The sequence below is a fragment of the Dipodomys ordii genome, unplaced genomic scaffold (genome assembly GCF_000151885.1).
Source record: "Dipodomys ordii isolate 6190 unplaced genomic scaffold, Dord_2.0 Scaffold111, whole genome shotgun sequence".
NCBI classification, from domain to species: domain Eukaryota; kingdom Metazoa; phylum Chordata; class Mammalia; order Rodentia; family Heteromyidae; genus Dipodomys; species Dipodomys ordii.
Window position 1 is genome coordinate 1,131,780 of NW_012267327.1, and position 26,250 is coordinate 1,158,029.

General features: G+C 33.7%; 1 protein-coding gene across 4 annotated transcripts in view; it reads right to left on the reverse strand.

Moving 5' to 3' along the window:
- Cblb (Cbl proto-oncogene B, E3 ubiquitin protein ligase) overlaps nt 1–26,250 on the reverse strand; it is a 164,865-nt gene that overhangs the window by 34,828 nt on the left and 103,787 nt on the right. For all 4 annotated transcript variants that reach the window (XM_013028556.1, XM_013028557.1, XM_013028558.1 and 1 more), the window contains exons 6-10: nt 25,388–25,509; nt 21,411–21,548; nt 19,663–19,750; nt 18,241–18,372; nt 9,150–9,353 (exon numbers count right to left, since the gene is read on the reverse strand). In XM_013028556.1, coding sequence (XP_012884010.1) covers nt 9,150–9,353; nt 18,241–18,372; nt 19,663–19,750; nt 21,411–21,548; nt 25,388–25,509 — 684 coding nt within the window. The remainder of the gene's footprint in view (nt 1–9,149; nt 9,354–18,240; nt 18,373–19,662; nt 19,751–21,410; nt 21,549–25,387; nt 25,510–26,250) is intronic.

The window sequence follows — 26,250 nt, forward strand, 5'->3', positions numbered from 1 at the left end:
TCCACTACACGTAGCAGAAAGAGAACAGGAAAAGGAACAAGAGTCAGGGCAAACAACCCAAAATGACATTTCTAAAGAAACTGGGTAAACTACCTGGGTAAGGTAGAGCATGTCTGTAATCCTAGCTACTAGTGTGGCTAAGACTGGGAAGACTGAGATTTGAGGCCAGCCTGGGGAAAATGTCTGACAGAACCTCATGTGAGCCAACAATAGCTGGGGATTGTGGCATAGAATATCATCTCAACTTCACAGGAAGTATATAAACAGGAGGATCATTTTCCAGGCTAGCTCTCAGAATAAATACAAAACTCTATCTCAAAAAAACACCATAAAGGTCTGGTGGTATATCGCAAATGGCAGAGCACCTGCCCAGCAAGCACAAGGCCCTAAACTGAAATCTCAGTACTGCCAAAACAAAAAAGAAGAAAAAGAAGAGGAAGAAGAGAAAGAGGAGGAGGAGGAGGAGGAGGGGGGGGGAGGAGGAGGAGGGGGAGGAGAGGGGAGGAAGAGAAAGGGGAGGAGGAGGAGGAATAGGAGAGGGGGAGGAGGAGGAGGAATAGGAGAGGGAGAGGAGGGAGAGGAGGAGGAGGAAAAGAAGAGGAAAGGAATGAAGGAGAAAGAGAAAAAGAAAAGGGAAGAGGCATCTATGGCATCCTATGAGGAGGCCAGAAGTTACCTAAAGTAGTAATACATATTGCTCCTGGTTATCTAGATTATAAAATATTCTGACACTTCAAGAATTCTAAAACTTAGAAACATTTTCTACTACATATGTACCTAGTAAAGTCAATTTTTCTACCTAATTAAATCAATTAAATTAAATTAATTAAATAGAATAAATGAATATTTAGAATAAGTTTTAAGTCAAAATATTTTGTGTATACATTCACATTTTTAAAAATCCCAATTAAATATTTATTCTTTAAACAATATAGAAAAGTAAACTTCTGTTAAAATCAATGACTTTCTATGCTGCTATAAATATTCCTTTATTGATAAAACATAAAAAAGCAAGTAACAAGTATTTTTTTTAACTGTAGGTTTCGAGCATACTAATTCGGTGGAAGTTTTGAGTTTTATGTATGTGTTTAATGTGCATAACCTGATTGCTATTTGGTATAAAAACTATGGTAGTTACTCAAATAGCCTGACTAGAATAAGCAGGATACTGTTTGAAATACCAGACAGTTTCCTTTCCAGGGCTAAATTACTTACCTCTTTGAAGATTCAGACTTGACTTTTATAACCTCCTACATTCATTTATAATGTTTGATATTCATCTGTTTCTGAATTCAGTAATCATTTATAGTTCTAAGTGTGCCTTTAAGCCACTTTTCCTTCTAATATTATTCAGTGTTACAAAAAGCAGTTGATGTCACTACTGGACAAGTAGCAGCACTGAATTCTGACAGCATCTGATCTGGAAGGTGATAACAGATTCACACTCACATCCACACTAAGAAATACTATGTAAAACACTGTCCTAATTAACTCAAATTCATAATTTATTCAGGCTTCCTTATTTTGTATTTAATATCCTTTTTCTAAATCAGGTACACTTTTAGAGTACTATTAGTTGTAGTATTCATAACTCCCTGGCTTACTTCTTAATTTTTTTAACTTTAATTTTGATGATTTTGCTTTTGTGATTTATTGTGACAATTGACTTCAATGGCCTTGACAACTTCATGTTCTATTGATCAGACATGTTACAGAATGCTCCTTTATTGGGATTTGACTACTGTTTTCTTATGATTAAGTTTCTGGGGAAAATACCATAGAAATAGCCATTTTGAACACACCATAGCTGGGGTTCATATTGCTGATAGTGACTTTGATTAACTGCCTGAGGTATTAAGTGTTTCTCACGTTTCTTTGCTGTTGATTTCTTCTTCTTTGTTGTATTCTTTGCTGTAGTGTATTCTTTGCCAGTAAGTCACTGCATAGCCCACACTTAGTTGTTTTTTTTTTTAAATAAATTTGAATGACTACCAGGTATATAACCAAAGGAAATGAATCAGTATATGGAAAAGACACCCACACTCCCTTCTGTATTATACTACTATTCAAAATAGCCAGATATGGAACAAAGCCATATATTCAGCAATACAGGAGAAGATCAAGAAAATGTAAAATGTACATAATGAAATCTTATTAGTCATAACAAGGCATGGAATACTATCACTCTGGAACAGGGACAGAAAATTAGGCAAGTGAAATAAATGAAGAAACACATGGCTTGTTCTAGAATAGTGGTCATGAGAACGTAAGTGAATATGGCAAGGGGTTAGAGACAGCGTAAATGTGTACCAAACTGCAGATGGTAGGAAGAATCAAAACTAACGTTCCATAATGTGTAACCAGTTAATTCAAAATAACAAAAGAGTTTAAAGATTCCTCCAAAACAGAGATCACAAATGTGCAAAGTCATGGAGATGCTAATTAACTTGATTTGATAATTCTACATTGGATACATGTAGTTAAATATAATTACACATAATTTTATGCAACAATTTCTAAAACTGTTTTTCTTAATTTTGTGATATTTCATCTATTTCTTAGCATGGTATGATTTTTAATATTTCATCAATGGTTACTAAGCTGGAAAAGTAGAATCTCTTCCATTGTAAACTGGTTTTTGTTCAGCTGGTGAGTAGTGTAACACTCTTACCCTTTCCTTTATTTTTTTATTTTTGTTTTTGTCAGCCATGGGGCTTGAACTCTGGGCCTGGGTGTTCCCTGAGCTCTTCAGCTCAAGGTGAACACTCTACCACTTGAGCCACAGTGCTACTTCCCCTTTACTTTATTTTTCAGTTAGTATCTTGTGCTACTTTTGTCTAGAACAGAGTGGACATGCATCCTCCTGCTGGGATGACAAGTGCATGCCACCACACCTGGCTTTGACAGAATTCTTCTCGTGTCGAATAAGATACTAATGACTAGCATAATACATATAGGAATAATTTTAGCACAAAATCCTCAGAAAAAAAGGCCCAAGAAGTAGTTAAAAACCCATCACCACACACTTAGCAATTACTGATAATAAGGAAGGATACATTCTCTTTTAGTCACTCTTCATTTTATCCACACCTTTAAAAAATGCCTTTATATATGCCTTAATAAGATCCATTATTATGGAAATGGCAAAATATTTGGTAAGAAAGTAGCCAGGCTATTATAAAAACTGGACAGGAGAGAAATCTCTCAAATTACTAGACAGAGGAGAGTTCTGACAATCCCAGAGATAATCAAAGTCAGCTTTATAATAGTGAGATTTTTACTTAATGAATTTTTATTACTGAGTAAGGTAGACACATGTATTATAATTAGGAGGATGAAAATACCTAGTCAATGTTTCCCCAAACTTCATGGACATGAAATGATTGATAGTCTTTTATCAAATAAAGCAAAATAGCCTAAGTATACTTTTCCTTGCTGCTGTTTGTTTTCATTTGTTACTAATTTGTAAACTCCAAAAAAATCAAAAGCATTTAAAATATCACATACAGACTGTTATGAGAAGGCATATACCATAGTAATACTTACACAGCAACCAAACATCCAAATATACTTATAGTTCTATAAAAGGGAAATTCTAATGTTATCTATTTTGGAATATCTCTACCATTAGTTTCTTTCAGTTAATAAACAAAATGTGATATGACACATGTAGTATACATGAAATAAAATTACTTCCTGCTTATTCACACAATGTTCCCAAACACCTTAATCTATAAATATTTACAAAGAAATTCTGAGCAAGATTGAAATCGTCTCTCACAGGGAAGAGTTCTATTGCAAAGTTTTTCTTATTAAAGAATATAGGCACTTTGGTTCTTTCTGAGAACAGAGACCATTTTTGATTTGATGTGTTTTAAAATGAACTAATATCTTTGTTTCCTTAAGTTACTTCTGAAAATTTCTCAAATATTACAAATTAAAAGTAATAAAGAAAAATGAATGGTTACAAAGTTGGAATGGACAACTACTAAATGATATGAGAGGTAATTTAATCTTTGATGAACAGCATTGTCCATGGGGTCTGCTCTAGAGGAATATAGTGTCACACATGGTAACAACCCCAAGGGCAGTTCTCTATTAAAGTAATAAATATTGCTTATCACATGGGGGTATTCTGTTGCTCCTTGAATACTTATAAAGGGTGAAGCTCGATTTCCGACCTGTGACTAGACACTATAACCTTGAAATCTGTTTGAAGTTTCATATTTAATTTTAAACATTTAGAAGACTTTTTTCATCCTGATCCAAATACATATGTGATTCTAATTTCAATTTGTTCCCCTTCATTCATGCAACTCATCCCTAAATCTTGTACAAAAATCTAAGCTTCCAGAAATACATTGTATTGACTGGGATAGCTTCTTATGCCCTTTGGTTCACTCAGCTGCATAAGTAATTTTGAAAAGTCAGGGAAGGATGACATATAATTCAGAAGTATTTCCATAAAAATGGCAGAGAAACAAGAACTTTGTGGGAATTAAAGGAATAAATTTTAGTCACTGAAAAAGTGCCTTCATGTGAAACCCTTTATTGCTCCCCAAATACCAGGTAAAGCTGGTTTGAACAAAAAGCAATTACTATGTGGCAACTTTAGTTCTTAAGGTTCTTCTCTCTAACTTTAGAGAATTCTTAATCATGTACACTTATGTATAGCACAGAAAACAAGTACAGTGTAAATTACAACATGGGCGTGGGCTTAGCAGGAAGTTACTTTGATGCAATCATTCAATGAAACCATAACTATGCAAACAAGATATTTTTTTAAAAAACAACCAATTACTTTCTAAACAAATACAGTTTTGTTGTCTAATCCTTTTAAAATAGAATAAAAATAGCAATATCTAAAAGAAATACCTTTTTGTAGCTCTCTCAAAAACAATGATTATTTTTATAAAAATATCTTGGACATTTTAATTTGTAATATATGAAAATAATGTAATAGCAACAAATACTTAGCTTTTTTATTTTTTTTATTTTTTTTGCCAGTCCTGGGCTTGAACTCAGGGCCTGGGCACTTTCCCTGAGCTTCTTTTGCTCAAGCCTAGCACTCTACCCCTTGAGCCACAATGCCATTTCCAGCTTTTTCTGTTTATGTGGTACTGAGGAATTGAACCCAGGGCTTCATGCTGAGCCACATTCCCAGCCCTGGTAGCTTTTACTACATATCAAAATTATTATGATGACTTTGCATGAATTAAGTCCTATATTTAACCTTCGTGCCAATGGGTACATACTGCATGGTTCCAAACCTAGATAGGATCTGAGGTAGAATGACTCAGTATTATTTCAGAACAGTAAAGTTAAAAACAGTGCCACTGCTGATCATTCAGCAAATCTTTTCTCAGGAGCCTACACAGAATTATGTGACTCTCTGAGAATGGAGAAGGCTCAGACCCTCTCCCTCAAGAAGCTGACTGTCTGCTAGAAAAGGTAGATTCCAAACTAAGTACAAGAGTACAAGTGCTGTACTATGCTGTATATTCAAGCCCTAACATGGACTCCGCTTGTACAGTTAGAACCTAAATAAAATACATAAAAGGCAGTACCTTCATAAAAAAAACTACAAAACACTGTCGTTTGTATGTATAAATCCTTTCCTAGGTCTTTTTTATATTAGGAAAAGCAATAATTAGCTGATCCGGTTATTAATGAACAATACATTTCATTTTACAAAGGAAACACTAAGATAATCTAAAAATAGAAAGATAGAAAAGAATAATTTCCTCCAACTCTAGTCATACTATTTTCAGTCTAATATACTGTCATTTATTAAGATTTATAAAAGTTGTTTTAGAAAAATATAATATTTAAGACAATAGGAATTATTTTACATCTATTCATAGTTCAACCTATCAATGTTTTATATATTAATTCTTATTGATTTTATATGTAATTTATGTATTTGCTGATTAATATGCCCTGAAAACATAACTGTCAACGAACTATTAAGAATCCCCATGTAGTTTGGCAAAAGGATGCAAATCTCTATTTGGCACTAGATAATTTTCCTTAGCTCCGGTCTGATTGAACTAAGGGAAGGCTGTGGTATTCTCAGCAACCACACTTGAATTTCCTTTGACAGCTCACATCAGATCCACTTATCCTGGAAATCTGAATTCACATAATGGTATAGATTCAGGCCAAATCTAAAATATGTGGTTAATGCCATTAATTTCCTTCCATCTAAGAAGGCACCACAGCTCAGGGTTTCAAAGACTTGTATTTGCTTCTGTGAAGAGTAACATTAATATACTTAATTAATAAAAGGAATAATAAAAAATACATTCTATATGTTCAGTATGCACAGGATATCACCATGGTAACAAGAAAACACAATCAGACCTCTACAGTGTGATAGATGGATAATTAATTTACTGAATGCAATAAGCTTAAGATAGGCAGAAATATTTTCACAATTTAGTCATCAGTGAGCTCATAAAAGATAAGAAAAGTACTATTTTGAAAAAGCAGATTAAAAAATGAGTTATTCTCCTAGACAATGACTGACAGTCACTCTTGGAGCTGAGAAAATGAGATGCTTTTAAAGTAAATGAGTGGTCTAAGTTGAATGAATAAGGCAATAAAATGAATATAAAAAACAGAGGAAATTCATATAGAAGAGCTACTGTGTTGAAATTACCACAGGATATTTATTCATTTATCCTATAAAACAGTACTAGATAAAAACCTCAGTTTGATGTACACACACACACACACACACACACACACACACACACACACACTTTCAGATTGGAACAGAAAGAAAAAGATGCCTACGTTCTGATCACTACCCTCAAGGAATAGGTACACAAATAAGCATACTTTGACTCAGTGAGTAAATATCCCCTGTATTTAAGTACCAAAGAGCATGATGTTAAATCAGATATTCATGCCTTAACAATGAATAGGTAATAGAGAAAACAGTCCTCTAAATAGTACCTATGAACATAATGAATAGGAACATAATATCACAGTATTACATTCCCAATTATTCAAATAATTTATGTATACATCAATACAAAATTAAGGTTCTATTAAAAATTAAATGTCAGCTATTAAAAGAATACTACAAAAGTCAAAATCTAAGCAGCCAGAGGCAAATAAATGGACATAATGACTATAAAAAAAAATCACTCCTCCACTTACAAATTCCCTCAAGTTCTTTAAATTTCTGCAGTTTCTAACTGCCATAAGGAGGGTGTAACACTTTCATAAAAGCTTTATTAAGTGACACAAGCCACTGAAGTGTGACTGCTGGGTCAAAAAAGCCTGAGCAGATCCTTTTCTCTTGGTCAGGTAAACAACGAAGAAGATTAATATGAAAATGTCTCAGTCTCCTGAGAGGAAGTTTACCAGCTGCCAGGGAGAAGAAAGCAAGCAAATACTAAGGCCAAGATGAAGGATCAAGCCCGCTCACCTCAGTCACTTGGATACTGGGATTCTTAGTGCCTCCTTTCTACTCTAAGAGCCACTAATACTAAGAGAGGCCCAAGCTTTCCCTAACTCAATGCAGAGGCCAAGACCACAACTTTCCTCAAACTCACAGTCTATTTCTTTTTAAATTTTCTCCAAGCAGTAAAGTATACAACGTTCTTGAAAGAACTGCTCGTAAAACTTTAGCTTCTGTCTCTATATCAAATAGTGAAAGAATATTTATTTAGTAAAGAAAATTGAAATGATATTTTCCTAGATAGAAAGCATTTTTCCCTAGGTCCTTGAACTACTGGGCTGTTGTGATTTTGAAACACTTTACTCCCTATTACCCACACATTCAAAAAAAAAAAAAGAAAAGAAAAAAAATTCTTTAAATATGCACTGTCTTACACTAGATTACAACCTCTTCTTAAAGGGCTAAATAGGAAATTATGCAAGTACTTATAGAATCAGTTAAATCTACACTGTTTAGGTGCTCCATTTTTGTTGGTTTATATAAAAAAAGGTCCAGGGTGCTTATATGTTTATTAAATGTAGAGCTTATATATATATATATATATATATATATATATATATATATATATATATAATTGCTATTTCACAGCAAAAAAAAGGGCCATGAATCAGTAAAAATCTACATTGGTAGCATACTGCCTTACTCTCCCAATGACTGGGGGGAGGTATTATGTTTTGCATCTTTTAGATAAGGAAATGGGCTCAGAGTAAACATGTGACTGGTATATATTACTGGGTTGTGAAGCAGGAATTGACAAGATGTCAGATGACAAAGTAGTATCTCTACTACTTCAAATATGCTCTACCACACACATGAAGAGGTGAAATGATTCCTAGTCACAGATGACACAGTGTAGTCTGGGACGTTTATCACACAACAGTAATTCTAATTAATACTGGGAATAAAACAAAAACATTAAGTGACCCAATATTGCCTTTGGTTATTAAATTCTTGATCTGATTCATTCATCCATATTTCTCTTGTTTTTTTTGTTTTTCTTTACAGAAGAAGAAACTGAGAAATAAAAAAGTTAGGAAATTGCCTGAGATTGCAGTATTGCTCTATACCAGAACTGGTACTTTACTCTAGGTCTTCTTATAGTCTTTGTGCTTGAGGGCATTTTAGATCACATCTGGCTAGAGAGGTCTAGGTACAGCCACATTTCCAGTTTGTAACTGGCATTCTGGTTCACTTCACAGTTTTCACAGTCCTGTGAACTTGGTTATGCAAATATCAAAGGGCAGTAATAGCTATTTTTGATCAACTAATAAGGTCCATTCTCTGAACTAGCTAGTTTGAAGAGAAAACTTCAAACTATGATAAGTTTACAAAGATAAGTCTCTTGTGATCTCTTAAAAACAAAGCTTTAATATATCCTAGTAAGAAAACAATTCCAACACACATTCTAGCCTTAATAAAAATACATCAGGCTCAGTTTTACCATTTTTAAATTTGATAAAAATCCCGGGTTAAATTTTTCTTTACAGATGAGTTGTCCGGTCTTAGAGGTTTGATTCCACTCTGCTCCTTATTATCATGCAGTATATAGACTGTTCTTCTGTCTATCATTTAATAAGCTTAAGAAAACTGCCATTTGCACTAGTCATACTCCTTTTGGTAACAATGCATTTTCATGTCCTCTCATCATCCTATCTAATGTCATGATGTCTAGTTTTACCTTTCGAACATTGGCGAGCCGATTCATCATCAATGACTCCTCTCTATCATCATCATCATCTAGGTCCAGCATTGGCATCCCAAAGGGGTCAATGATGCTGCAACACCTGGAGCCTTCATCTCGAGGATCAAAGGGGTCCACGATTATGGGCTCCGTTCCTTTTATTTCACAACGACAGAAAGGGCATCCCTGGCCATCAGACTCCTAAACAAATAGAAAATACAGATTGATCCTTGTTTATGCCTAATAGAGCAGTATCAATATCCAACATGTATACAAAGTTGTAAAACACTGGAGAGTGGATAGAAGTGGGGGAAGATAGAGCTTGATGACATAGGAGAGATACAATAGGAAGTTCAAAAACACAAATAAACTAAGAATTTCAAATTTACCAAGGAGTTTCTTATGAAAAATATTTTGATTTATCAAAGGAGCTTAACTCTTCATTTCCCTGAAAGTTCATTCAGAAACCTAGAGCTATTTACTACCGTTCTGTTTCTGCATGGTAGCCTGAAAATATAGTACAGTTAAAAAATTCAAATCCATAAAATCATTTCAAGGGTGAGATGGAATAAATTATATCAAATAAGGATCAAAAAGAGATGTTATCCTAAGAAAGAACCATCTCATGGTGAGTCATGTCTATAATCTCAACCAGTCATCAGGATAGGGAGACTGCGAGCATGGCAGTTTGAGGCCACCCAGGATAAAACATTACTGAAACTATCTCAATAAATGAGGCATTGTGGTGCATGTCTTCAGTTCCAGTTAAGACCAGCGGCATTAGGTGCAAAGAACATAATCTGAGGCCACTCTCAAACAAACAAAAAAACAAAAACAAAACAAAAAACAAACAAAAATGAGAAAAAATCTAAAAAATAAATAATGAACTGAAACTGGGGCTGGAGTGATAAAGTACCTTACTAGAAAGTTTGCCGAGTGTTCAAATTTCAACCCTACACGAGAACAGAACAGAACAGAAAGGAAAAGAAAAGAAAGGAAAAGAAAAGAAAGGAAAAAAAGGAAGGGAAGGGAAAGGAAAGGAGGAAAAGAAAAGAAAGGAAAAAAGGGAAGGGAAGAGAAGGGAAGGGAAGGGAAGGGAAGGAAAGGAGAAGACAAACAGAAAGAGAACGGAAGGGGAGAGGAGGGAAGGGAAGGAGAAGAGAGGGGAAAAGAGGGAATTGGAGGGGAAGAAAGGGGAAGGGAAGGGAAGAAACAATCTCATACTTGACTCTGAATTGGACCCTCCACTTGGATTAATGGGAAATTTATGAACTCCCTGCCTTAGGTCATGCTTGGGTCAAAGGTAAAATTATTTTTTGTACTCTTCTCAGATTGAATAATCATGACATATTTCTGATTAATCAAATTAAATATCTCCATTGCTGTGTAAATTGTCAAAAAAGAAAATGAATACCTTTTCGATTACTTAATGAAGAACAATGACAACAGTCTCATATTCCCATGCTTTTATTTAACACGAAGAAAAACTTGGTAAAGTACAGTTGTTCAACTAAGAATACAGACCAGCTTTGATGTTACTACCACACATGTGTAGGTCTGATGGATTCATAACACCTTAAATATTATTTGGCCCACATTTTCTTAAATGATCAAGCTAAGACCAAGTTCTTCTATCTTTACACTGTAAATTTCAATACAGTGATAGTTCTAAAGGAAAATGGGGTAAATATTTAAAGAAATTTAACCTTCATTTTATCTTCCAATAACATATTATATTCATAAATTGCTTTGGTAAATGGCAGCTTCTTGGTACAACTACTTAAAATAATATGAAAAAATTTAAAGTACTTAATATATGTTATCAACTAGGCAAAATCTTCTTACTATGTATAAAAGGGATCTAAATTGGGTGCATTCTGGAATTTTCTAACAAATTTACATTCTATGAGGGACTTCAGGCACTTTCAAAAATCTAGTTCTTTGAACATGTATAAGCTGTGAGTAAGCTCATGTTCTCTCTTTTTTTAAAAGGAAAATGGAAAGCAGTTTCCTGAGTCCCAACTGGATATTTGGTAAATGTTCATGTAAATACATTTAAAATTACTTTAGAAAATTTAAAACATATACATTAAAGAGAAATGATTAATGAATCTCTACATACCACCAATTATCAATAATCAACTATACTTAGTATAGTTTCTTTTATGCCCTCACTACTCCCTCCACTTTTAGGTTATTTGGAAACAAATCCTACATTTTACATAAATTCATCCACAAATATTTTTGCATGTGTAGCTATACATGGCACACTTTTTAGAACCTAACAACCCTACAACTATTATAACTACGAATTATTCTACTCCATTTCAATCAGGAGATCTAAATATTGTTTAATGCAATGCCCATAATGTATCATCTACTTATCAGGCACCAGAGGTTTCTCTTCAAACTTCCAATGTTAATTACATGTTGTTTGGTTAAGGAAGACCTCTAATTTATTCCATCTATTTCCTCATAAAAGTAATTGAACGACTTTACTTTTAAAGAAGAAAGACTTGGTAAAAGATACTAACAGTGTCTTGACAATCTAAGAAAAAGACTAAGACTGGTTCATCTAAAACCGAATTACCACCCCAATAATTAAATGTTATATAAATTTCTGATGTGTTCCAGCGGGTATTATAAATATCACAAGAGTTATTTTCTGCAAAATTATAGCTGTTGTTGAGAGTTTACACTACACACAGGTCAACAAACAGGTATAATGAATACTTCTTTTAATTTACAAATAGATCACACTGTCTGTCTTCTTACTGGTACTTACTCTTATATGAGTTTACCCATCACTCTTTCTTTATAAACTGACTACAAAGTAGCAATCCCACAAATTCTCAAATGCTGCTTTGGTTATACTACCCAAGTATCTGTTATAGTGTTCATTGAATACATATGAGGAATGTCTACAATAGACATATAACTCATCAAGATTATGCCTCAATAATTAAAATAATGTTTTTGTCAATGTATATTTCACTCAAGACCAACCAGCAGATGTTAATGAGGAAAGATCAATGAATAAATCCTTTCTCTGGTCTCCAAAATATTTACATCTTGTGAATATTAAGAGGAACTAATTAAGACTTCTTCTATTTTAATTGACTCAGTAGCTTTCACTTCCTCAAATAAGAGATATTTCCAAATTAAAGGACCTCAAACTGATCAGAGAATATTAATGGACATCTGGAAACTTACCTATGTAATATACTCATGATAATGCAATCCAGCCTCACATTCCAAAAATTAATTGTGTAAGTTGATAATACTATACATAAATATAACTTTAGGTCAGCTAAAAGTAAATTAGCTGTGACAGAAAGTGGGAAGAAATAAACCTTCAAAAGACAAGTTTTCCTAATCTCAAAATAACATTATAAGAAAAACTAATTAAATACCACCAATACGAGTTAATCATCACCACCATCAAATACATGAATTTGACCAAAATACATTACATACATTGTAAATATCACAATGTAGTCACCCATTTCTTTCAATAATTGATTGGAGGTAATAAAAATTAACATAAGTAAAAAGTACTATTTAATTAAACATAGAGAGTACAATAGATTTGCATGAAACATGATTAAAAGAGGCAAAGAGTGCATGCTTACATGTACAGTATACATGGGGGACTGGAAGGCATATGTACAGCCTCATGCATCTCATTTGTTTGGAGCACATTTTATAATTTTCTTATGGTATATGAGCATGTGTATGTTTTTCCTCATCAGTTAATTCTCTATTACTTTTCTGTATTTTATTTGATAATCTGGAGTTACTTTAAGTCTCTTTACTAGCACAGTAATTATATTTCTAAAGTCATATAAACAGGTAGACTAAGAGCAGAGTGAGTCTATAGTAGGCATTTTCAGAGCATAGCATTGCCCACAGGTATTCCATAGCTTCTTGTTGAATGACAGAGTAAATAGCAGCTGAAGGCTAAATCCACCATAAGGAAGAGATTTCATTTTGATGCTATCTCTTAATGGATATGGGAGGAAAACACCTGTGAGTCTAGACTCACTTCTGTCTTTGACTTAGTAGATCTATTAAAACATGTACTGTGAACCAAAAAAAAAAAGACACAACATTCTTAATCATGACTGACACTGTGTGACACCAGATCATACATTGCATCTTAATTGCAAAGTATAATGGCATAATGAAGAATTCAAGGAATAGTATGTCGATTATAATGACTAATGATTAAATGGAATAAGCCAGGCTACTTAGTACATGCCTATAATTCCAGGTACTGGCAAGGTAGAGGCAAGAGAAAGAGGAATTTGAAGATAATCTAGATAAAGTTAGTGAGACTTTATCTCAAATAAAAGAAAAGCAAGGTTGGGGGTGGGGTAATACATTGAGTGGTAAAGTATGTGCCTAGAACGTAAATTTAGTCTTCTGTATCACAAACAAGAACATAGCATTTGTCTTCCTAAGAATGCTTTGAAGTGGGGAGTCCATCAGTGTGAGTCATAAGACTCAAGAGTCAATCATTTCCTTAGATTTGTCTCCTTTTCATAAAGTTTTAGAAAACTTGTTTCTCTCATCACTCCTCAAATGAGAGGGGACTCCTACCTTTTTATCGTGTTTAGAGAAAAATACAACCTGGATTCAAAGCAGAAATATCAACTTCCAGCATTCTGAAAGGAAAGGAGAATGTGGAAGGATAGCTGCTTTTCAGGAAAGATACCAAGAAACATTATTTGTCTTAAATGTGATGACTTGAGCTTGCTTCTTACATCTTTTAGCCAACTTCTCAGTATTTCTTCTTAATAGTACTGCTGAAGAGAGGCTATCATAAATCTAATAATATATATTATTAAAATCAGAGTTCATGGATTTTCTTCTGCTGAGTTTTTTGAGAACTAGGACTTTGGAACTTTAAGGTATTTTGGAGAAATGTCAAGAAAGTATAACAATCAGAGGAAAAAAATCAATTTCATTTTTAATTGAATCAAAATCCCTGGCAGTAATTCAAAACATGGCTCCATAATTAATTTTTGTTTTGCATAGAAATTCGGAAGAACTCAGTTTGGACTCTATGCCATTCAGGAGCTCAGGTCATTTTCAGGTTAAAGCAGACACTGAATATTTTAGGTAAGGAAGTTGTGGGGAAGGCAATGAAGATAAATATTTTGTTAATACCCCATTACTATGTGGAACTGAAAGAACCCTTCTCAAGCTTTATTAACCAAGGGTAAAAGAAAGAAGTTCCACACCATAGTTAGGCTGCTTCAGAGGATGCCCTTAGAAATGTGATTATTTGACTTGCTTGAGTATTCTGTACAAACTCTACATGCTTACTTATTAAATAACACAGATGTTTCAGAAGGAGATAAAAAGCATCTGACACCTTCTTTTGGGGGGAGGGGGAGGATAACTAATGGACCATTATGACAGCAATTAAAGAGTTACCACTTGTGGCCTGTAACAACTAACTGACACTGCTGCCCTTCTTAGGTTTTTCTGTTAATTACATAAAATCTAAGTCTCTAATGAATTTCAATTAAACCAAAGTAGGGCATAAAATGGGAGGAGATGTTGGTGAAGAATGACTAGCTAAAATTGCACATTGGTTGAACATGTTATATATTATTGTCAAGGTCAAATATTTCCAATTGGATTGTGACTGATTTATCACAGTGTCTTGGCAGGCAGGCAGCCTTTGAAATCATTTTCACATTGGAAAGCCTAACCAAAAAGTGGAAAGTAACAAAAAAATGTCTAGCATCCCTAATTAAATGTGAAGGATAACAGGGTATTCATTGCAAGTAATTATTAATATTTTCCTCCTCTATAAAACTTTCAGATACAATTTTAACTTCTTGAGGGTAGAAATGTGTCTGAATTTTCTTCTTTGCACCGAGATGAACACACACTCTAGGATACAACAGCTGGGTAATGAATATTAGATGAAAAAATAGATTTAGATCTTTGGGGATGATGATCCAAGTCTGCTTCTACCAAATTGGTTAAGTAAAACAAGAGAATTTCCCCATGCATAATTTAGCTGAAAATTTAAAATTTTTCTCTTATAGGGAAAACAACCATATAATGAAATCAACGACTGACTTTAGAAAGTATATATAATATAATATTGCCTACTTCGTGCTATTTTTAAATACGGAAAAAGCCAAAAAAAGAGAGATATACAGTACTACCTGGTCCAAAGTCCATTACCCCAAAAGTCTGAACATAGTCCCACTACACTGATGAGTTTAGATACGAGGTTTGACAATGTATTGCACATAAACCCCTTTCATTTTGCTTAAGTACAATAAGTTCAATACAGGGGCTACAGATACAAGATTGAACAACACCAAGTGCTTTTCATCTCTCTTTTAACTGTGTTAACTTCTCATAAGACTTTTTATTTTTGTTAATAAGGGGGCAATTTTTACTAATGCTTTAAAAGGATCAAATAACTGCTGTTCATGTATTACCATGAAAACTGTCAAAAAGGACCTGTTGGTTGGCAGGCAGCATTGCTATTACTACAAAATCTGTATGCAAATGTAAAAATATCAGGTTAGCCAAAAGTGGGAAAGGTCAGTGTTGAAGCTTCCTTGATCAGTAAGATCCCGATTTATATACAGGGACTCAGGAAGACAAGTAGGATTACCAAGACTTGTCCTAAGTAATATTTAGGGAAAAGGAAACTTGAATGAAGGATCGCTGTGACTGCTTGACACAGCCTCCAGTGCTTGACAATTATGCACTTCCTCAACTTCTACAAGTAAAGAGCAAATGTTGATAACTTAGAAGTATGATTGGCCAGAATAAAATCTAAGGAAAGCCGACCATATGAAAACCTCATGAAATGCATCAAGTAACCAATAAGCAACCAATAAGAGGGATCGTACCATTTGCAGACCGTGTAGAGGGCTAACTAATAACATTAATAACAAATATGAATCAGCCCTATGCCTTCTGCACAAAAGACTTTGTAAATTGTCTAAAAAGATAATAAAATAAATGGAGAATGGAAGAGAGAGACAGACAGGCAGATTGAGTGACTGACCTTCAAGAATTATATAGAATAAACCAATACAATTTTCGTTGTTTCATTTTCAGCCATACTCTGTAACTTACCCTGAGCTACAGGATAAAAAACTGTTTTATGTAATTCTTTAAACAATATCTTTTACTAAAACAAAGTTTCTTCCAAACTAACCAAACCTTCTGACACTTAATCCCTGTGACTCAAGGACAGTATCAGGCAAAAAGATGTGAATTCCAACAACAGGGAACACGGATGCATTCGCTCCAGGACCAGACGTCTGCGAAAATCAGCTAAAAGGTATAAAACCTGTACAGATACAGAGAGCAGCAAGAGAAGCTTGTTCTACCCTAAAATTCATTTTCTTTAAAAAGACATGAAAAACTTTTTGTTTCCTTGTACCTGTGACCACAGCAAATGCCTGTGTCAATCCACAGGATAATGAATACAAGTTGGCCTCTTTATCAATCCAATTCTTAATGAAATATTGAAAGGGTTTCAACTAAACAGTCCCAAGTAGTTACAACCACTGAATCCACATTAACTCTGCAATACCCACTAATGTATATTTCAAGTATACTTGCAGAGTAATACATACACATTCGCTACAAGTCGTTTGTAAAAGGCTTGGCTAAGTTTACACTTATTACCAGCTGCTACATGCTGAAATGCTTTTTATAGATGCCATGAAGAAGAGTCCCTTTGTGCAAACATCAACCTTGCCATACTATGCAAAATTTGTCAACACAATGAAGGAAAAACAAGAAATATGAGCCAGCACTTCAAGAAAATCTAAGGAAAATGTAACCCCAAAGCACATTGAAGGGAGAATGTGGATGTATGTGGAAGCGTTTAGCTGAACCACTTACAGCTCAGCTTTAGTTCTCCACCTTCACTATTTTTAAAATACCTTTCCAAACAAAAAGGCCTTTTAAATGCCGATGTAAATGTAATAATAATTATATTTGTAATTATTTTATTTATAATTACCAACCAAGTATTATATTTATTACCTAGCAATGACCTCAACAATTAGTGATGCCTCTCTGAGACTCTTTGCCTCTTTCTCTGAAACTCCTTGCTCATATAAGAAAATGTTCATATTGGAGAATGAAGATCAAGGATTGGCAGTTTTAGGAATAAGGGACAGATGAGTGCGTATGTATGTATGTATGTATATATATATACACACACACACACACATATACACACAGAGAGATGTGTATATACATTTACATATGTATATATTTATAAGTACATTTCATATATTAAAGGCTTAATAATTATTTGCTCTCTAAACATCAACATATAACTAGGTTCAATATGACTGTAAACAGTAGTGGCAAAATGGCTTGATGAACATATTCTGTTTATCTTCTAAACAGCCAAAACAAGAATTCTGACCTTCTCCAACTTTATCTTTACAGATAAGGAGATATTAATAAATCTTTGGGCAAATCAGTTATTTTACGTCTTACTGTAAAATAACTTCCTATACACAGGAAGGTAGTTTGTCTTGCATTCAGCTCCTATAAATTGGAAATTTTAATATCTGACGTGGGGTAAACTATTTGCTAGATATTTTCCTCTGATTTTTAGCCTCTATTTTACTCTATTTTAGCCCTACAAAGACATACGAGAAACAAGGGACTCATTTCTGAATAAGGAAGGAGACTTGGTTAAAAACAACAGTGTAACATTTGTCTCAGAATTTAATTTTGTTTATTTTAATTTGTTTCAGAATCTGCCTGACTCCTGCATTATGCTATGTGCATATGAGTAGGTGGTGATATCTGAATACACATGGGTAGGTAGTAATATTTGTGTTATCTTGAAATTAATTGTACTGCTCAAATAGAAGTACTTAGAGCTAACATAAAATTAATGATAAAGAAACAAAATTTCAAATTATGTAAGATCAAACATAAGCTTTATATAAACATTTCAAATAAAATGCTTAGCTGTATTATGCCCTTAATCATTAAAATGAAGAAAACTAAAAAAAGGAAGTCTGAAAAGGGACATAAGCCAGACATGCTGCTGGTGAGACCCAAGTTGTACCTGCCATGCTGTTAGACAAGAAGTGCACATCAAATGCCCACAGGGCTCGATCTTGACATCTTTGTCATTCTCTGCACAGATCTTACAGAGCTGAAAGGTAGAGCCCATTTCACAATACAGTTCATATTGCTCCTGGAATATAGAGGGGGGAGTTGGCCAATGTTAATGTATTTCTCTCGTGAAGTTAATATTACATGTCACACATGATCCCATTGGCATTACAATACAATTTAAGACATGTTATAATGGATAATCACAATCCAGTCTGTAAAATCCATTTTTGAAACATCTGCACTTTTACCAACAAATCGGTCGTGGGGCTACAACTCTGGGCCTGGGCACTGTCCTTCAGCTCTTCAGCTCAAGGCAAGCTCTCTACCACTTAAGGTACAGCGCCACTTCTGGATTTTTGGTGGTTAATTGGAGTTAAGAGTCTCACAGACTTTCCTGCCTGGGCTGGCTTTAAACCATGATCCTCAGATCTCAGTCTCCTGAGTAGCTAGGATTACAGTCATGAACCACAGGTGCCTGGCAGTTTTATGAGATTTTAAATACAATCATTTAATATTTCATACAATTCTTATAAGGAAGAACTTGCTTCAACAGTTGATTCATTTAAATGGCACTAGGAATTACTTATTCCTTTCTGTATAAATGCCATATACTCAATCTAAGTTCACTGTCAAAAAAAATTCTGTCTGAAAACTAAATTTTTTGTTTCTTAGCTACCTTTAGAAAACTTAGACTGTGACACAGACAACATTTGCTCTTCTGGCTTGCTTGTCGCAATTAGCATTTCACATAATCTCCAAAGGATACAATTTTTTAAAGAAAAATATACAAGTCACAGTGAGTTTAAGTATTTCCCTCAAAATCTCAGTCAGTCTCTTGATTCTAAAATGCAGGCTCTCTCCTTAACACTCAAGAAAACTAATCATATCAGCAACTTTAAAATGGCATATTAAACTTCTCACTGAATTTACTATGTTTTTAAGATGAGAACATTTGGTGCAGTAAAATATTCAGTGCTCAAAAACAGAAAAGACATATGTCTTGTCTTAGTGAATATTACTGTAATTATACAACTTACTGAATATTACTGAAATATTTCTTACAGAATATATGTAAACATACTTTTATCCAGTTATTGTAATATTTTAGTTTTCTTTATAAGACTTTCTATTCACATATATCTATCCAATATAGATTTAGTTACTTATATGTCAAATCCAATCCTATAAGCAAGAACATTAACAGCAGATTTTTTTTTACAAATATATAATGTAATTTCTTTGAGTCTTGGAAGTAGTTATGGTTTGTAGGAAATATTTGTAGATGATTTCATATATAATATAATCAGAGATTCTGACTGATTTCAAAGTTGATATTAACAATTATATTGTTTCCAGAAAGTAACCTTACCTGTGTAACTTTTATATGATCATGGGGTGTGGGTTCACATAATCCAGTTAAATCAGGATTATAACTTCGTCCATCAGGGTAAAGATAACTGAATTTAAATATATACTTGATTACTATAAACATACAAGTTTTAATAGCATTTAAACTTATTTATAGATTTCTTCTGCATTTAAAGCAACATTTTTTCATGTAATATATTAACATCTACTTTCCATGTTATCACATAAGAAATACATAGTAAGTACTCAAACCACTAAGTAGGCACTTTCATTATAGATACTTTACTATATAGTTCTTACAAATGTTAACATTTTTAACATATTGTTTAATTGGTTTCTATTCCAAAACTGTTGCAATATAACTCATGCTTTAATTAGTAGTATTGGTGTTATTAAGTAGTTGTACAAAGAGTTTCCAATTCCATGAGTCAGGTTATGAATATAATGCTACTTGGTCAATGTCACCCCTTACATTGTTCTCCCCATTTTCCTCTCCCCTTACACACCAATATACTTCTATTTCAAATTATAATATTCTACTAGACTTCTCTATTCAAATTATTATAGTCTATTTCTAGCTATACTTTGTTCTAGTTCCCCAATCTCTTTCTTCAGACAAAGCTTCCATTCCCATAATATATACACATGGAGATAGCCCCATATATATATATATATATATATATATATATTTCATTTACAAATTTCTACAAATCAAATAACTTCAAATTCTATATTTCATTGATTTCAGTAAAATTACAAACAGAAAGTTGAATTGTCAGACAGAAGAGAAATCTGAAGAAAAATTGGCACTCTGAATACTAGGAAAGGATACAAAGAATGGCATATGATTAAAATTACTAAGAATATCTGCATATATTTACTGTGAGGGGCCAAACAGATTATCTCTGCATTTCTTTCAACATCTTTATCTTTAAAAAATGGGAGGAAAATGTGTGAATTTAAAATTTTAACCAACAACAGTATATGATAAACTGAACTCGGCTAGTAACATACGCTTCTGAATATGGTTTCATAAATTTTTAAATTTGTTTGAGCAAAAGGAGAAAGGGAAAGGAGTGAGTGTAGGGAGAGAAGGATATGAGGGAGGAACACATCTAATACTAACACAGACAATAAAAAGTAGAGCTTAAAAAAGTAAACTTTCCCTGAGGAAACAGAAGCCGATTATTTTAAAGAATTTGCTAAAAAAACAAAAACAAAAACCTGTTTTTGTTATTGTTGGTGGTCATGAGGCCTGAACTGAACTCTGGGCCTAGATGCTGTCGCTCTGCCCTTCAGCGCAAGGCTAGCCCTCTACTACTGGAGCCACAGCGCCACTTCTGGCCTTTTCTGTTTATGTGGTGCTGAGGAATCAAACCCAGGGCCTCATGCATGCAAGGCAAGCACTCTACCAGTGAGCCACCTTCCTAGCCCCCATAAACCTTTTTATAAAAAAGTTTTAAATATCAACTTTCCTCTTGAAAGGTATAAATTCATGATGTAATTCGATTTTGGAGTAAATCTGCTCTAACATAAAGTTCAATTAATTAGGTTATCATAAAAGGACAGGAGAGATGAACACTAAAATGAGGCAACAGCAAAACCAAAGAAGCCTGGAGACCCTAGTTTTGAGAGTTAAAAATCAGCCATCAGAATGTCATTGTCACTACCCACTGTCTCCGCTGCTACAAAGTCTGTATTTTCAAACTTGTGTCCATAAGCCCTCTGGCACCCATTTCCCATACTCACAAGCCTTCCCTGCTGCCATCAATCAGGGCTTGAAATAGGGGCTTGTTGTGAGGTATGGTCTGTAAGATATTGCCATCCCCTGTCACATAGCCAATCGCCCACTGTCCCAGGCGAGTGCAACTTAGCCGGAAAATGTAGCTGTGAAACGTGAGAAAAAGGATGTTCAACTGAACATGTGTTAAGCTGTTTTCTTTTTAAGCCAAAATAATAACAGCATCAGAATTCCTGACACAATCTTCTATTGTTTACCATATTTTTAACACTATAATATCCATCCAAAAATTTCTTTTCAATTGCATGTATAGGAGAAAAGCAATTGGCTTGGAAACCATCAAGTGATTAGTTACCCTCATGGTTACAGATGTTGAGTATGAAAATGCTCTGTTATGAAATGGCTACAACATAAACCATTTGAGGAAAACCAAAATGGTCTAAGAAAGTCAAATTTTAATTTGACCACCTTAGACAGAGGCAGTTTTTACTGTCAACTCAACATTATTACTTCTTAATTTAAATGTGTTCTTTAAACTTTTTTAATAATATAATAATTTGTTTTAAAATAACACATTTTCTCTCGAGCATTTGAGCATTTCATCCTATAAATGTATTTCAGAAGAGTTGAATGATACTAAGGAAAAATGTAAACTGGATGAAAGTTCATAGTTACCACCTAAATTTGAAATATCTTTCAATAAAAAGCCAAAACAGTTCAAAACATGTATCAAGTTGATTACAAATTCTGAAACAATTAATTTCCAATGGAAAGAGACATTGACTTGGCTTCAAATCATCATCATCACCATCACCATCATCATCATCATCATCATCATCATCATCATCATCATCTATATCATCATCATTTACTTATTCATTTTGTTACTTCAGCTTGGACAAGCTCTGCTATTTAATGTAGGTCAAAGTGAGTAAACTTTGGTTATATTTAAGCTGTTAGATGAGTTTAAGAAAAAAGCAAACATCGAATAAAGAAATGTATTTCAAATTGATTTAGTCATTGATGAACAAAGTGCCATACAAAAACTTTACAAGATAGAATTGAGCATATTTCAAGGACATGAGTTCCTTAAGCTGTTCTCCATTTTGAGTTTAAACTAATAAAACCTTAGCTACCTCATCAAACTACGCTTTGAGGGCTGTGAGTGGACTTCAATGATAGAATGTTATTGGTTTAGTAGTTTTGTATATTTAGCAGTGCAATATAATTTCACCCATAAAAATGAGTGTTTTAAGAAAAGAAGAATTTGTGATTTTTTTTTTCTATGAAGAACTTCATATTGGTTTAAAAAAACTGTCAAAAATGACCTTTGGAAAGATGTTTAAAAAGATTCCCCAAAGAGATCCTGAAAACATGGTATTAACTTGCCAATTATTTGCTGTATTTCATCAGATTAAGATACAATATTTCCACCTAGCAAGGCAGCTACAATGTTATGAAAATTGAAAAGAAGTCACTATAAATTATAATTTAAAGGTTGTTAGTAACTTGTTACACTAAGAAATGTATATGATACATTCAAATCAATAGTAAAATGTAGAGTTCATAAAGATCTCTGTGAATGGTTAATTTTCGTTTTTTGGGTCCGGTCGTGGGGCTGAACCCTGGGCCTAGGCGCTGTCCCTCTGCTCTTCAGCTCAAGGCTAGCGCTCTACCACTTGAGTCACAGCGCCACTTCTGGCTTTTTTCTTTTTGCTTATGTGGTGCTGAGGAATCGAACCCAGGGCCTCAGGCATGCAAGGCAAGCGCTCTACCACTGAGCCACCTTCCCAGCCCTGAATGATTAATTTTCATGAAATGAAAATGAAAATGAAAAAATACAAATACAGTTGATATTTATATGCTAAAAATCTAATAAATGATATATTTTAGTAAATAAAATATTAAATCATTCTTGTAAAATTATTCAGGTTATAATCAATGTCCTTTTCCATTTTCCTAAGCACTGTTTTAGGATGGTATTTCTAAAACTGGCTATTATAGAGAAATTCAAGTAATTCATGCAAATAACCATTATTATTTTATGAGTTATAATATGGATTTGTTTGCATGCATTTTCAATTTCATTCACACATTTTTTTCATCAGTTTCTGCTAACCTTTTTCTTGGTAGCTCTCCCTCCCAAATCAAGTGTACTTATGCTTTATTTTTAAGACCTTGCTTCCCAAAACGGAATGCTTGGAAAAATCTGCTAAATTTCTTCATATTGATAGGATGGTTTAGGATTCAAAACCATCTTTAACATTAAAAATTCAAAGTGTTTTCTTAGATTCACAAAATTATATACATATATAACAACTATGTTATATATGCATTTGTACACATTATTATATATGTATAAAAATTTGAGAATATGTATGTATAATTTGTGACTATATGCATATACATGTTTTTTCCTTGGCACTGGGAAATCAAACTTGGGGTCTCACACATGTCGGTCAAGTGTTCTGTCCTTGAGTTACACTCCTAGCCTCAAAGCAGTTTCACCACATTGCTAAGGTTCTGTTTGCTGGATCCCAAATGAAACAAAACTTAAGGAATGCATACATTCTTGGAAAAGAACCAACAGTTTCATTTACTGTGAAGCCAAAAAAAAAAAAAAAAAAGAAACACCTTCCAAGAGAAAGGACCAGTTAAACAGTCATTCTGTAAAGCCAGTATTTAGCAAAACCATTTGAATTGTTCAAGAAGTTTTTCTGAACATTTGAAAGCACATTAGAATTGTTCAAGACGTTTTACACATTATAATTTAGTACAGACTATCCATTTCAGTTTTTGCTATGCAAAAATCTGGTAAGGAGAGAACCTTGAATGAAACAAAAGGACTTTTCACAGTCCCTGCCAAAGTAGAAGCATCATATCTTCGTTGAGGGTCACAAAAACAACCATTGGACTTATTTTAGACTAAAGATTCAAATTGTTTTCTGTACTCCCTAGTTCCTTTATGTATACTACACTAATTCTTTATTTTTTTAATGGAGATTTTTCACTTTGTTAGAGAAGAATGGAAACTCCTGGCTTACATCTAAGAAGACTGTTAAAGGTCAAATATCACATTCATTACAAATCAAATAAAAATGGTCCTAAAAGAAAGAAGATTTAACAAATAAAAAAAACACTTTCATTCTTAAAATAAACTTATTTCCATTTGAAAAATCAGTATGCAGTAGACTATGCCGTTACAATTTCACTACTACACTACCCAGTGTAGCAGAGATGTTGCTGTATAAAGGCTTATAAGGTACATAACATACGTTAGATGGAATGTGGGAGAAACCCACTGAGCCATGGAAGAGATCAATTTTCTGGTCTTGAATTTCCAGTTAATGAGCTATGAATTCTAAGCCCAAGCCAAGGACTGAATGGATAGTACTCAACCTATTGGTCTCCCTCAATTTTATCTCTGAAAAAAAAAATTCTGAGGGTATAAAGGGACAGAAGGTACTCAAGAAGTCTCCAAGGACATGAAATTGATTTACATTTTAACTATGGACTTACACATGCTCATGAAATTACTAAATACATATATGTATGTTTATCTGTATTTATGCATACTCACATTTGTTTATCATAAATCCTAACTGCTTTGTCCTCAAAAATTGTCTAGTGAACATAAAACTTACCTGTTTATTTCATCTTTAAGCACAAAACTCAAGTTCTAAACATACGCAAAGAAGTTTGTACAGAAAGAATCATAATCAGTATTCAATACCCCACACCTCCAATATGAAAAGCAAAACTAGGAGGATTAATGAATCCTTAAATTCATGAATTTACATAGTAACTCAGCCCTTTTTTCTCAATGAAAAGTTGTTTCAGAGCAAGTACAACATATTGGTTAAAATTACTCAATTACCCAGCAAGCTTTGGTTTATAAGGCTTTCCTCCCCACCCACTCCAGTCCAGCCTTGATCAGTATTACCAGTGTACTTAGAAACGAAACACCAGTGCTCAAACCTCTTACCTTCCAGGTTTGGTGCTGTACTTTTGTAGCCGTGCCTTAACTTCATCATATGTGAGAAATGCCATGTAACCTGGATGTGTTACAGCTAAGAAATTCCAATTTCGCAAAATAGAACCCCAAGGCTAAAAATATAAAGAAATTGAAATTGATTACCTAGAGAATATCAACTACTAATTTCATGCCAAACCACATTTCATATAATTAGAGAAATTCTTCTGTACACTGTGAAAAGTGAACATGAATTTATGTGGCTTCACTCAAATTTTTGCATCAATGTATCAATCTCTCTTTAATTGGATCAGGTGGACTCTCAGTGTCATGACAAGAGGAAAAAGAGTCAATGAGAGAACACTTCTCTTGAGGGTGTGGCGAATCATTCCTAGGACATTTTTAAGGCTGAAGCTACATTCATTCCAAGAAATTGGCAGCACTACATCTTGTTGTGCCATATATTGAACTCAGATAATTTCTACAAAAGAAAAAAAAAAGAAAAGATGTAGCATGGTTGCCAGGCTAAAGCTGTTTAAGTAAAGGTTGTCCTAAACATGATTATTGATAAAGAGTTCCTGCTTTTGTTTGATTTGAGACTTGTTATTCATTATTGTAAAGCAAGTCTCAGATCTGCAAGGAAGAATTCTTCAAGAATTATGTCCCTTGAGATGAGAAAAACAAAGGAAAGAATGAATTTTTAGCTTTAAATATATAGAGAGATAGATAACAAGGAAAACCTTTAGGGTATTTCACCATCACACTAAAATATCTAATTGGGTTAAAATGGAACTCTGGAGAATAGAACATGAAATGTTCTTTGTACCTGGAGGGGGGCAGGATAAATACATTTTTAAATTTTACCTTCAGGTGTC